Source organism: Lutjanus erythropterus, chromosome 12 (assembly GCF_056507025.1).
Source record: "Lutjanus erythropterus isolate fLutEry1 chromosome 12, fLutEry1.hap2, whole genome shotgun sequence".
Taxonomy (NCBI): domain Eukaryota; kingdom Metazoa; phylum Chordata; class Actinopteri; order Lutjaniformes; family Lutjanidae; genus Lutjanus; species Lutjanus erythropterus.
The window spans coordinates 15,168,301-15,183,338 of NC_139328.1; the positions used below are offsets into that span (position 1 = coordinate 15,168,301).

Here is a 15,038-nt window from a genome sequence, read left to right on the forward strand (position 1 = left end):
ATTTCTCATAACTAAATGTTTTAAGATGATGAAATGGGGCATGTCAAAACATATGACGGACTCAGAATTGGCAGATCAGTTCTGGCAACTCTTGATATTTCTACATCACTCCAGTCAGTGAGACAGGGACCCTGTGATGCCCACGAGTCATTTCCGCCCTCGCTTCTCCGTTATATTTAAACTAGGTCGAATCCAATTACTTAAGTCCAATTCATCCTGTCTAAACTTGCAAATGATACCCCCTCCTCTAAGTATGCACAGCAATCCAACATTTAAAGCTATTTCTCACTTTTTAGAATCAATTTTTACAACCATATTTCGCTGCAGCTGTGATCAGGTTACTGAGCCAATACTCACATTACAGACTGAAAATATTCCAGCTAACATAATGGAAAAAAATAGTCTCAGTATGAAGCCAAGCCATTCTGCCAAGCAGAATCCTCTGATAGTCTCACATAAACGGAGCAAAGCACCTTTAATATCAGCCAGAGCCACATCTGCATGCAGCAGGATGTCAGCCCTCATTACACTGCATTTGTGAAATTATATTTGATACTGGCAGAGAAGGAGGACTGGAAAATGTCCTCAAACAGATATTTCTAACACATTTTGAAGGGGATTTTTCAGTATTTTTCTCCAACTAAGCTGGCTTCCTTCAGTTATCAATTATATAGATATATTGATCCACAAGCGAGCTGCAGATTCTTCAATATTAAAGAATTTTCAGACTTCATTTTCTCTGTGGCAAAATTTCTTTATCACAATTATTTCTGCTTTGATTGATACCTTCCCCCCGCCTCTCTATACCATTGGAGGTCTACTTCATCACCGGAGGAAAACAATTTCATCCACTGGCTCCACCTCATTCTCCATTCGACTGTAGAGAGAGTGTGTGTAGGGGGGCTACAAGCTTTATATTCCTTTCTGCAGGCTGCAAGTCAACACACTAAAAAGCATCTCTTCTTCAATCTGTGGAAAAAAGGAGGAGTTAGGTTCTGGGCAGCTACTGCACAAAGAGAGAAACCACCGAAATCTGCAAGTATTGTCTGGCACTGGAAGAGGGAGATGGAGGAGTGAAAGATCTGAGCAACAGGGGTAAGCCTCTCCGGATTTTCAAAGTGATTGCCTCTGGGAGTGAAGTCGTCGCTTACATCTGCAATTATCATGTCCATTTATCCATTGATGAAGGACTGGTGATGGTTACGCTTGATGGTTTTTGTTAATGGAGAGATTCAGCTGTTTTTCTCATAAAGGAATCATTATGTAAATCAATTTTACCTCCCCCAAGGAGCTCAGTTGCTTATGTTTATATCTTCACGGCAAAGAATTTGCAAGCCTGAATAGTGGGACAGCTGCATGTTAGGACTCCAGTCGCTGCTACCTGGAATTTGTAATACACAAACCTGGAAGATGGTTGTAGAGAAAGCCACTGTGTATAAACTGTTGCTGTTTAAGCTGGACTGCTAAGAAATTGTATTTGGTAAATAAGCGCCTGCCTTGACACAAGCAGTTATGGTTGAAGCACCCACATCTGAGTCAATCGCCCTGGGGCCACACCGGCAGTGTGATGCCCAAGAGACCCCTCTTAAAAACACTGAGTCCAGCTCGCTTAAACCATCTTGGAAGGAGATCACGGTGAGTTTCATAATGAGGACCAAGATCCACGGCTTGAAGTTTGTCTTCTCTCCGGACAAGTCAAAACCGCAGCGAGTCATCTGGATCATGGCCTTCTTTGTTTGCGTCAGTCTCCTCTGCACCTGGTCCTGGAACCGAATCCTCTACCTGATGTCATACCCTGCCATCACCAAGATCTACATGGTGTGGGCTCACAACATGTCCTTCCCAGCTGTAACTTTCTGCAATAAAAACGTCTTCCGTGTCTCCACGCTGACCAGGGAGGACCTGTATCACAGCGGCTACTGGATGGACCTCCTGTATCCTAATCACACCGTCATGGAGAGGAGCCTGTCCATCCTCAAAGACAGCCACAAGCAAGGTCTCCTGAGCCTGCTGGACTTCAACAGCTACAGCCCGCATCCCGACTACCGCATCAACACCACGGAGATGATGGGACGCCTCGGTCACCAGTTGGAGGACATGCTGCTGGAGTGCAGGTTCCGTGGAGAAACTTGCACCTCCAAAAACTTCAGCACTGTATGTACAGAAAGAAATATGGTGTTTTGTCAGGTGTTCATTTGAGTGTTGTTTGCAAGGTGCATTAATAATTCATGCAGACATTTGACAACACACCCTCCAGCTCTCACTCTCTCAGGGTGTTTTAATGTTGATGTTTCAGAAGCTGCAAACAAGCCTGTCCTGTTTTTACCTCTTAGACATGACAGCTTTTGTCCTTATTAAACTTGATTTCTTCAAGAAGTCACACAAGGGAACAAATGCAATGTTGCTTTGTTGTTGTTGGTGGAAAATCATGTCATGTCATCATCAGTGACTTCAGCGTCTACTTTATACATTTTTTTTCTTTATGGTTTCTCATTCGGTTATATTCACCCTGGCCAGTTTTTGACCTGCCAGTTGCTTTAACGCCATTTTGCTTTATAACCTGTGACAACAACATTAAGGAAGAAAAATTAGAGCATTAATAATTCAGGCGCCGTAAATCAGTTTGAATTAAAGTTTTAGCTTCTCTAATTAAACATCTGGAGGGCATGTGGAGTATATGGTTTCAAAAATGCAGCTGAGCTCCCATTTGAACCACCAGACGTCTCTTACACCCGTTAATTTGTGAGTAAGCACTGAATGCTGCATGGAGGATGTGGGGACGTTTGCAAATCAAAGTTTAGCACTATTTTGATATTTCTATCAAGTACTTTCAATACAAACTGGAAGCTTATAACCTCATCAGAAAACCTCGATAAAGGAATTTGTGCAGTGAGAAATACGCATGCAGTGTGTCTAATTTATTTCAGCAGCACAGAGAATCATTTAAATCTAGGAGCATGCTTGTAGATTTAAAACACTAACCTGTTACTGGCATCAAATTCAGCCACTTGGCTTTGCAGAGCTGTGCATCTAGATTCCAGTCGAACACAAATCAACAACAGCAACAGAGGTGGCAAAAAAACAGATATTCTTAACTCACGTAGAAGTACAGATATTTGTGTAAATCAAAAACAAGCCTCTGGTAAAAGAAGTATTGATTTACCTTCTTTACTTAAGTAAAAGTGAAAAAGTAAAGGCTATGAAACGTATTTACAGTATAAAAGTTAAAGGTTGGACATTTCTACCAGCTGTTTCTGTGCAAAGATAACTGAACCTGACCTTTTCTCCTCTCTTGTCTTGTGTATTTGGTCGTGTTTCATCTTACACGTCGTTTTTCATCTTACACGTCGTTTTTGTTTTGTCACGTCTGTTCTGCCTGCTCTGCACTGATGGATACACCCAGGAATCGTCTTTTCTATGTGTTAGTCCCACCCATTCAGACTGAACTCAGTCTACATTTGGGGTGTAAGTGATAAGTCATTAATTGATTATTCACCATTAAGAATATAATGATTAAAAATATTATAATATTATAATATTGATAATTAATCAGTACTCTACAAATGGCTGTATTTTCACCTCATTTTACATCATTTTGTCTGGCGGAGTCATTTGTTGAATAAGGACGCCTTAAATGAGAGAAGAGAGGGAAAAAAATGAAAAAAGGAGAAAAGCATGTGTTTTTTATTGCATTAATTGTTAACAATTGATTGTTAAATCGATTGTTCCAACTACCAATTACGGAAAATGCATAAAAATTTGAACCCTTTTTTTGATGTTGTTAATAATGAATAATTCCCTTCAAATGCATTAAAACCACACTAACGAGCCCATTTGACAATGTAAGGAATATACAGATATATTTGTGAAAAAATGAAGGGAGGGTAAAAGTACAGATATGTCAGAAAAATAAATACAGATAGTACATATATCTGAAAACTCTATGTAACCATAGTATTGAAGTATTTGTTTCTTCTCACCTCTGAACTGTGACAACTTCAGCTCGCCTTGAAGCAGTTTGAAATACAAAGTCCTGCACAGTACCAGATGGCAGCTTTCCATGGCGGTGTCTCTGTTTTGCACAAACCAGTGCAGAGACTGGTTTGTAGAGTCTCCACAGTCTGTAGAATCTGTCTTCATGGCCAGACTGGGGACCTAATTGGGATCTAAACTGTGCTGGATGCTTGCATCTTAAGCAACACATGGCATGACTGAACAGAAGCTCCCATTTTATCTGAAGTTGAATCTGCGTCTTTAAAAATAGGTTTCTAGTTACTTTGCAGACCTCATTATGTAGCCAGCAGGGGGAAAGGGCCAAAGCGGTGTCTTATCTGTCTGAGCTGAATGTAAGTCTCTCCGAGTCTGGACATGGAACACTGACTCTGATCTCCTGAGATCAGCTTTGCCAAGCTGGCTTTTGCCAACAGCACTCTTACCGTGACCCCGCCACACTGGCTAGAGAAAATCAACCATAGGATGACATCCCTCTCCTTTCTAGCATTACTTGTTGTTTAAAAGTGTAGTGAAGTCAGACATAGAGAGTCATATTGTTGAGAAAGTCAGCAAAAACATAATCCCGGCAGCCAAAACTCTTGTAAGGGTGTTACAAGATACCACCATCATTAAAGTTTGATCTGCCCAATCCACCAAGTTGACAGATTTGTTTGGCATCATGACATGAAACAGCGGTTTCTCAGCAGTTGAAGACGCAATCGATCCAATGAGTGCTGCGGGGGGACTAGCAATTAGCCAATCAGCACTGCAGGCAGGACTAACGCTGTCGTCAAGATGTTGTCAAGCTGTGCACTGAAGCCACGGTGGAATAATAACAAAAATGACAACGCTATAGATATAAGATTCACATCGATTAAAAGTATCAATTCCTTTGAAATCTGAACATCACTCTGCTTGAAGGCATTTATCCAGAGAGCAGAAATGATGTTAGATTAAAACGTATACGTTTGTCTCTGTTTGTCTTCTGTCTGATAGCAGGCAACGTCAATGTGTGAAGTGTAGCTCAATGTAGAAAATTACTCTTAATAATGTAATTCAAGTAATCTGAGAGCAAACTAGATTTCAAATCCTCCTCTTGGTCCTGTTTTAAGGCTTTAGAAGATGTACGCTGTAAGGGGAGATTTTGGCCAATCACAGGTCAGAAAGATATGTTGAGTCTTGTTCCCTGAACATCAGGATTTTATGACCTGGGAATGAGGCTCAACAACCAACTATCTTTCTCCAGAAACCCCCGCACCAGCTTTAATATTTAATGTTGATATTACTTATGAATTTTGAATTCCCCTTTTGGAAATTTCCATAAGGTAATTTGAAGTTTCGCAGTCAGTTCCATTCAGACATAATTTCTCAGATGTTGTTGAAGTTTTTCATGTTAAATTTTGGTATCTGAATTAAATTTTTCGATTTTAGAAATCTGCAAAAGACTAGTTGACTTGAAGCAATTTCAATAAAGGTTCTGTGATATAAATTATATAAATTTGTAAGATTTCAGTTGCTTATAAAAAATTCAAACCCTTTCAGCCTTTCTTTGCTTCCATATTTTTGTGAGGATTTTACCGCAGTACACTATATCCAGATGTGTCATGTGCCAGCCTGCTTACATTCACTCCTCAATTGTTGTTGCTGACTGTTTTGTCTCAGTCTGCCTTTTGTGTTCCTGGTTCTTCTTTAAGGATTGTGTCAGCAGTTAGCAGTACCTCCGTAGCTCCAACATATTGGTAGCCAGCTGACGATGAGTATTGTTCGCTGCTTTCATTGAGTGTTGGACTGCTGGAAAATGTTTGTGGCTACAGCTCATTCAGCCATGATGAATGTCAAATCCTGTTTGTGATTTTCCAGTGTAGTCATGACAAATTTACATTCATCCAATTGAAATATGTAGTTAAATATGTAGTTGTTTGCTGGGAACATGTTGCATACATATTTGACTAACTTGTGTGTGACTGTGTGTAAGCCATACATAGGAGTTGTCACAATCTTAAATGGTATAAAACTGCTATTTATAGCGATCCTTAACACTCCAGGTTTTCTTATTGTGTTGAAATGCATGAAGAATAGATATTTCCTCAGAGAGTTGCATAACCAATCAATTATACAGTTTCACAGTCTTATCTCAACATGATAGACTTATCTGGAATTTACTGATCCCCTCAAGCTGTATTCAGACATTTAAGTTTTCTTAGTTTTTATCCAAACTGTAGACTGAACTTAAAATGTCACAATTTCTCATCATAATACAGATTTCTTTTTGTTGTTATGCAGAGGATAGAGACTTTTTCGATCACAGGGGAAATCCATAAACTCAACAAAAAAACACAGTCAATCTGTCAACTGTGAATGCCGAACCAAAAGCTGAAAATAAATAACTCAAGCCAAGTGGATTAATTAGATCAGAAAGATATTTGGTGTGAGCAAACCTACCGCAGCGATTGCTCATCAAACATTAAGTACCGCTGAGCTTCACTGGCACAGGTTCGGCCTCTTAACAAGTCTGTAAGTCAGGACACACAAATGTCTTTTACAAACCCAATTTAGATTTTGTTTGTGTGTCCAGAGAGCTTCCACCTCAGATGTTTCTTATTTAATGACGGCAAACTACTACATTCACTCTTAGTTACTCGGGGGAAATTTAGAGTGAAATTGGGTAAAGATTGATAGCTACTGCCACCGCCGCTGCTAAGGAAAGCTCATTAATTCCTCAAATCAGAGCCAGGTGCCTGTTTAAAGCCAGTACTGCTTTCTCTGATAATCACAAAACCTCTACAATGATTAGCTGTCCTGCACAATTACAGGCTGACGTGTAATACATCTCGTACAGGTGCACAATTTACCACAGCACAATGGAGAGGCTTTGACTTTTCATTTACCCTCCTGTTTTTTTTTGTTTTTTTTTTCCTCTCCTTTACAGATTTACACACGCTACGGAAAATGCTACACATTCAACTCGGGATTGGACGGCAACCCTTTGTTGACCACGTTAAAAGGCGGCACGGGGAACGGCCTGGAGATCATGTTGGATATTCAGCAGGATGAGTACCTGCCTGTTTGGGGAGAGACAGGTCAGTGCAGCTTTTTCTGATATTTACAGTAACATCTTTACTTGTATAACCCTTGATAAAAATCCATCCATCTTGTTGAGTTACCCTGGAAATCCCAACTATGAGAAAACATGTTCAATAAGCAGAAGATATTAAGTTTAACAAATAACTCAGACTGATTAACATTTTTATCATCTATATTAATTTGGAAATTATTCTAAACAAGTGAACTATTCTAGTAAAATAAACTTCATTCAGTTGTACTTGAGAAATCATGTTCAATAAGCTTAAGATCTTAAGTTTAACCAACAACTTGTCAGTCACTGACAAAAAATGTCAAACGAATTTGATTTCCCTTTATATTTTCACGTTATAAAAAGTCATTTCACACAAACAACATAAAGCTGCAGCTGTAGTTCCAGCATCGGCACAAAGACAATATGTGAAACTGCTCCCAGTGAATTTATTAAATTTTAAGTGTAAGGGGGTAGAGACTGAATTCAATACTAACCTTCATCATGGTTTGCAGTGTTTTATCACTGTGAAAACAAGCAGTAAGGACGTATCTTAACGTGTATTAGAAACACGCGGCAAGTTTTTATGGTATATGATTCCTTTACACCATGAAAAAGAAGGGTCTCAGGAACATGCTGGAAAGCCTGCAGATATGCTGATCATGTTTCTTTAGAAACTTAATTTAATGAGTTGACTGACCTTTGTACAGTACATTCACCCAACTCATCATTTCAAGTCAAAAGACTTGAGACGTAGTTAGAAGAATTCATGTTTATAAGGTCTGAAGTGTTCTAAAAATTGAATAGAAAATTTAACATTACAGCAAGGAGTTTTTAACTGGTTATGAAATAGTCTGTTTATGATCTACATAAGTTAACGAAGCCATCAGCGAGGAGATCGCCTATTTCTGTGTAGATATTCTTAATGCCTGTCACTGGATTAATAGAAATTAATGAAACAAGTCTGTATTTACATTTTTACAGGTAAAGTCACAGTAAGTACTATGTTAGTTTCAAGGAAGCAGGAGGAGAGTTGTCTTAAGATAATTTTATTTTTGATTTTATATTTTGCAGTTATGGCGGGGAAACACCACTGCTTTTGTCCATAGGGCCCTTCAAAATTAACAAAATATAAAATCTTAGCTTACTTGAATTCATAAAACTTGTATAGTCAGGTAATGAGAAAAGATTAGTTGTGTCCGCTAAATTCTTGTATGACTTTTTTGCAGTGTTCCAAATTCATAAAATATCTAAGTGATCAATCACACCCTCTTTCATGTGCCTAAGACTCTTCTTCCCATGGTGGTAAAGTGGTATTGAGTATTGTTTTTTAATGCGACTATTGTGTCAAAGTTTACAAATCTAGTATTGTGACCATTCTACTTGATATAGATAACAAAATCCAAAGATTTTCCGAGGTCTACTTATTCACTAAATGCTAAATGTCAGCAGAGTTTACACTCCACAGAAGTGATGTACTAGCATGTTTAATAGGATATTATCTTGATATGTCTCTCCATGTCTACAGCTGACATCAGGTCTAATAAAAATGCATTCATTGACATATTGTCTTCAATTTATGGCAGGCGACAATGACACTGAACCACACATTCATAAAGTATACAGCATGTAATAAATTGTTGGCTGTAAATCTGTTTATGCCATCCAACACACTAACCTGTGAGTATCTCTCTGATATTAGCCTTCTGCATGAGGTTTGGGAGCACTTAGTATCTGTGCCAGTGCCAAAAAGCGGGTTTCCGTGGGCGATCGTGCTTGATGTTACATTTTCTGGCGTGCTGTATCCACAGATGAGACCTCCTACGAAGCAGGCATCAAGGTTCAGATCCACAACCAGGACGAGCCGCCCTTCATTGACCAACTGGGATTTGGTGTGGCCCCTGGTTTTCAAACTTTTGTGTCATGTCAGCAGCAATTGGTACCTAATGTTCAGCCTCCTCCCCTCCAACCTCGACCTCTTTCTTGCACCGCTTCATTCTGTGTTTGTCCCAAGAATCCTCGCCAACCAGTGCCCATTACCTCTGTGTCACAGAGCCTGGAGCAAAATCAGATCTTTGATTTAACTTGTGAAGGAAATGTGCAGCTAAGGTGTTATATAAACACCTAGTTTTTCTGAGCACATGAAACAGAGGAATTATAGCAGCCAAGGAGTATTGACAAAGCAGGGCCAAGTAATGATTGGATGCAAGCGTACAAGCATACTGTGCTTATCTGAGCCAAAAGAAACTCAGACAACACAGCATGCAAAAATATCTGGCAGCTCAGAGTGTTTGTTTTACTTTTCATATTGAATCTTCCCTACTTTTAGCATGGGAGAAAAAAAATATAAATACAGCTTATTTGAATGCTGTGAAAATTGTCTCTAGTGGCACATTCAAAGAGAAGGCAGAGAAAAGCTGTGAGGAAGACTCAGAATCCACACAGCTACGGTTAACAGGCTTTAACGATCAGAACATTAACTCTGATTAATAAAAAATAAACCGGGTTTAAAGTGTTTGAAGAGAGAATGAACAATTTCTTATAATTAACACCCTTTAACAAAAATGTTGAAGTAATATTAAACATTATGAATGTTTTTTTTTCTCTCGGCTAAAGTGGTCTATTGGCAGCAGCATTTAGCCAAAATCTGATTGCTTTAAAGATTCCCTATAAATAACTGACCTCTGAAGACTTCCTCTCAAGACTTGCTGCATCTCGAGGGAAAGATGTTAAATCTATCATCATGTTTTTGATGTTAGAGTGATCTATTAAAAGAAGCCTGGTGCACATGGCATCATATTAGTTTGTTTCCCAGTTCCACTAATGCTTAAAGTCTGTGTCATTAGGCAAGACATATGACCCACGGCTATTTTGAAGACATATTTTAAAATGTAATACGACTTAGGGACACAGTGAAGTGAGTGTTTTAGCACAAATGTCAATGGAAGCGGAAAGGTTTGTTGACTGTAGAAAATTAGATCCCTTCGCTGCCGTCAGTGAAGGATGAAAAGTAAAAATTGATTGGAAAGCCAGTGTGCAAGGTCTTAACACTGAGCTCGCATGGATTTCCAATCTAAATTTAATGAAACTGTACAGCAGTTATCTGATGTTGCCAAGACAACAAATTCTTTTTTCTGTTCTAGAATAGCACAGACACCAGTGTTTTGATTTCCAGACAGAAACTGTGACAAAATAAGGAAATGTCGCAATGAAAATGGCGCCAGTGTTACAAAGAATTCCAGGTTTTTGCAATGATTACCTTTGAGATCAAGTGTATTTTTGTATTGTGCTGCAGGCTCATTAAAATTTCTCCCACATAATCAGTCCTTGTGAAATAATGGATACTCCAGCAGCTAATCAAATTCATTATTTTAGCCATTAATCAAGCTTAATTTGAGTGATTTTGCTCCTAAAGTTAATGGTCTTGGTCAGTTCATGAGCATGAGATAAACGATCACATTAAATCTGCCACCCTTGTTTTTAGCAGAATAACATGGGATGATTGAGAGAAAACAGACGCTTGGACACCACAAAGATGACAAATGTTATTTTTGGGAAACAGTTTGGAAACATGTAATGTCTCTTTCTCTTTCTCTGTATGACTGCTGTAAATATTCTCCAAGTGTATCATCATTCAGCCATCTCCAAGACGTGCATCCGATCTATTAATCAACATCATCAAGTTTCCTCGTGAAAGAAAAAGTTCACAGATTGTCATTTATAATCATGACACGAGCGCCCACACCAGTGACAGCTAAAAGACGTGTTTACGACCTAAAAGATGGGCTGAATTAATTAGACTGTCATTAAAGCCTGGCCAGCATTAATTTCAGTCAATCTCCAGTGAGTACAGTGACACTGCTCTCAGTGTATTAATAGACAGCTGGCTGAAGCACTTATGATTTCAAGACTTTTCATTTGTTAAGCTTTCTGTCAGAGGAATTCAGTTTTTAATAGGAGGCTGTGACTCCCAGAGCCATGAAGAGTACGACACCAAATTATGGTCTAGAATTATGTAATGGTTGAAACTGAACTGTGGCTTCACCAGTGGTGGAAAGCAAGTACAATTTGAAGGTACTTTACTAAAATAAATTACTGCACTATACTTATTTGACAGCTATCGTTTAATCTTCCGCTAATTGTAAAATACAATTAGCTGAAGATATATGGTGCGTTCTGTTTGAACTAGAAAGTCCCTGAAGTGAAATTTCTAACTTGGAAAATCTCAGCAACTCCAGCCTCAAAATCCAAGATGGCTGCTCCACACATCAGCAGTAGTCAAAGCTGCTTATTAGCACTTACACAGTACTGTGTAAGTCCAAATCTGTGGACATGTTGCAATGTTTTTTATATATTCAAAATACAGCTTCATGCGTTGTTAACAAGCCCAAAAAAGTTTTTTTTTTTTTTACAACTTGTTGTACCAGGATGTGGTCAGTTTGGGTCATCATTCCCAGTTACGTTTTCCGACATCCGAAGTAAATGGAACGCACCAATGCAATATTTCATTAACAATCAAATATTAGAGATAAGTCCAAAATATTAATAGAAATTTGTATAGCAGAACTTTTGTTTTTCTGTTGTTCCTCTCACATCAATGATCTCACAAACAGAACAGAACAAACAGAACAGTTCGAACAGAACTTCACTGTGTGCGGCAGTTAAACCACCACTGAGCACTACTAGCACATTGTTTCATCAGTATTAACAGTCTAATAATGTAAAATATAATTCTATATAATTTGCAGGAAAGTACTTTTCCTTTTGATATTTTAAAGGGATAGCTTGAATTATTTGATGTAGGGTTGTTTGAGGTACTAGTCAAGATACTCACTGTATTATCTACAGGTGATGCTGGTACACACACCCTCAGTTTGGGGAAAGGGTAACAGCACATAAGCTAAGCAATGCAAAGGTATTTTAGCCTCTTTGAAAAAAAATCTCTCTCCAAACCACAGGCAAAATCAGCAATTTTACTTCACAGAACTCAGGGTTTCCTTCACACCATCCCTTCTGTTAGTTTGTGTTATTGTGTGACTTCAGTGTTTTAAAGACTTATTTTCGATTCACACAATAACAAACAAACGAACACCTTGACAGCAGTAAACCAGCAGCTTTCATGTTCTGTAAGGTAAAAATTACTGATTTTGCCTATGGTTTGGTTGTTTTGGGGAGAGTGATATTTGGCTTCTTTAACGGCAGTTTCCCATTAAAAAAAAGGCTGTCTGAAGGCAAAGTAAAGTTGTGAAAACCTTCTGAATACTGCATACAGTGGCTAAAATACGTAAAATATAGCAGTAAATTGCTTAGCTTCCGTGCTGGTACTTCTCTTTTTCTGCAAACTGGAGGCATGTCGACCAGCATCTACTGTCGTTAATACACTGGACTATCAGTAAGTACTTCATACAATTCTGCATCAGATAACCAGAACTGACCCTCTAAATACATCCTGATCATGATACTTATGTACTTTTACTTAAGCAAGATTTTAAATTAATGACTTTACTTGTATTGGAGTACTTATACATCACGGTATTGATACTTTTACTTAAGGAGAAGATCTGAGTGTTTCTTTCAACACTGGTCCTCAGTCAAGCTTGAGTGGATGTAAAAGGAGAATGGCTGAATGACCCACCAGTACACCACTGCTGCAGAGCTTTCACGCACCACTGGGAGTTGTAGCTGTTTGGTTGTTATACTGACAACAGGCTGTGTTTCTGTCCGGAGGGGTTGACCACTTTCTGCCCCTCGCCTTGCTGTTGCTCCTCTTATTATTTTGATAATGATGTGGGCTGTGTTCCCTCATCCCCCCGCCCTAGATGAGACGTCCTATGAGGCCGGCATAAAGGTACAGCTTCACACTCAGTCAGAGCCTCCTTTCCTCCATGAGCTGGGCTTCGGGGTCGCCCCCGGCTTCCAAACGTTCGTTTCCACCCAAGAGCAGAGGGTAGCGTATGACTGTCTGGGCTTGCTGCATGCCACAAATACTGTATTGTTAAATAAGCTACACACCCTTCATCAAGATCCACACTTTTCATGTGCTGGTCTCCTCCCCCTCCCTCCCCGAGGAATGGATCCATCTGTCCCCCCCTGTGTGCGGCTGAAGCAAAGACATGCAACAACATCTGCAGTCCGTCCTTGTCGTCATTGTCTTTTCTGTTTAATAGTTATCAGTAAGGAGCAGCTAATGTGTCTCATTTCAGCTTTGAGCCATTCATCTGAGTCTGTATCTTCATCAGAGCTGTTGTTTGGCTTTATCCTCTCACTGCCATGACCAGTTCTGTTGACATTTTCTTTTTTGTTCGTTTTGCTTTTATGTGTTCTCGGGGCGATCCACTGGACCGCTACTTAATGTCATCCGGAGGGACCAGACAATGTGATTCATTAGGTTTTATTACCCACGAGGACTCTGGCATCAGTTTGAAGTCTAGCATTTATTGCACCAGGGTTTTATCTCCAGTGTTACTCCAGTTATGAGAGTCTCTGGGGTAGAAATGGTATATAATAAAGCCTTAAGCACGTTTACCAGTTTAAAGGGATAGTTCAGATTATTTGATGTTGGGTTGTGTGAGGTACGTATTGATAGTGAGAGTATTAGCTACAGTGGATGCCAATCGGCACACCCCCAGTTATGAGAAGCACAGAGGGGCACCAGCACGGAAGCTAAGCAATGTACTGCTGTGGACAAGGTCAGCCACACAAGGTGTTTTAACCACTTATTAAAGGTCCACCCTAAAAAAAAAACAATATCAGGTTAAGTGTACACTGTATTGAGAATATTTTCACCACTTTACTTTGCCATCAGACAGGAAACCGATGTTATGTAAGTCAAATACTGCTCTCGTCAAATCAACCAAACTCCAGAGGCGAGATCAGTCGTTTTACCTTGCAGGACACAGGACTTGTTGATCTCCTGCTGCCTAGCACTGTTAGTTTGTTTGAGAAGAGAAGAGAACAGAAACAGAAATACAAACTAACTAATCAAGGAAGCAGTAGTCCAGCAGCTCCCATGTAGGCAAAGGTAAAATCACCGATTTCGCAAATGGAGTTTGGTTGGGTTGGAGAGAGTGCTGTTCATCTTATATAATAGGTTTCCCATCAGGAAAGGCTGTGAAGCAGTGAAAATGTTCTAAATATACCATACACGTAACCAGGGCTCAAAGATAAAGACTGACTTGAGTTGAATTTGGATTGTTCTCCCTTGCACATGCAAGGACAATGCTATTTTGGGCTAGTAAGTCTGGAAACTCACTTGCCTGACTGGGTAAGTGGTAGAAATAAATTAAACTATTTTGATAATCAATAAATCATTTAAGTAATCTTTCATGCAAAATGGTAAACCTTTTCTTTGGCATTTCAAACATGGAGATTTATTGCTTTTCTCCATTCATTATCATAATAAACAAAATATCCTTGGTTTTAGACAAAAAGAGAGATTTATAGACATCACCCTGGACTTTGAAAAACAGGGATGGCTGGGATGATTTATAGACATGGCAGCCCTAGACTGAACACAACACTTAACTTTAGTCTTTGTTGTTATTTAATAACCCCTAATAAATAAAACAATAGCAATGAACAGCAGTTCATTGCTCAGCTTCTGTGCTGGTGCTCCTCTCTGCTTCTCCAAACTGATGGTGTGTGGACTGCCATCTACTATAGGTAACTCCCTGACTGTCGATCAAACAACCCCACTTCAAAATAAACTGTCCCTTCATGGCCCCTCCTTCAATGAATTCCACTCTGTCTTTGTCCCTTTTAATTGACTAAATGACCATCGGATTGTCAGGGTTAGCCTGGTTAGAGCCGATGGAGATGGTTGACAGTACCATTATCATGTCCCTGTGAAGTTTGTCGGGAAGAAGCCTTTGGCATTGACTGCTGGCAGGCTCCCACTGCAATTAGTATCTACATGCTCAAATGCCCAAGCAAGCATCGGTGGCCTTCATAAATAATTGGTTAGTTTTTGTCG

The 15,038-nt window shown here is 39.4% G+C and overlaps 1 protein-coding gene across 4 annotated transcripts in view; it reads left to right on the forward strand.

Moving 5' to 3' along the window:
* The window catches only part of asic1c (acid-sensing (proton-gated) ion channel 1c), a 130,261-nt gene that overhangs the window by 101,252 nt on the left and 13,971 nt on the right, over positions 1 to 15,038 (forward strand). For 2 of the 4 annotated variants that reach the window (XM_084732916.1, XM_084732917.1), the window contains exons 1-3: positions 886 to 2,154; positions 6,923 to 7,073; positions 8,878 to 9,005. In XM_084732916.1, the coding sequence (XP_084589042.1) occupies positions 1,513 to 2,154; positions 6,923 to 7,073; positions 8,878 to 9,005 (921 nt within the window). In that variant the 5' untranslated portion in view covers positions 886 to 1,512. Of the gene's footprint in view, positions 1 to 885; positions 2,155 to 6,922; positions 7,074 to 8,877; positions 9,006 to 15,038 lie in introns of those variants that run through there. The other 2 variants (XM_084732918.1, XM_084732919.1) reach the window with 1 other exon arrangement.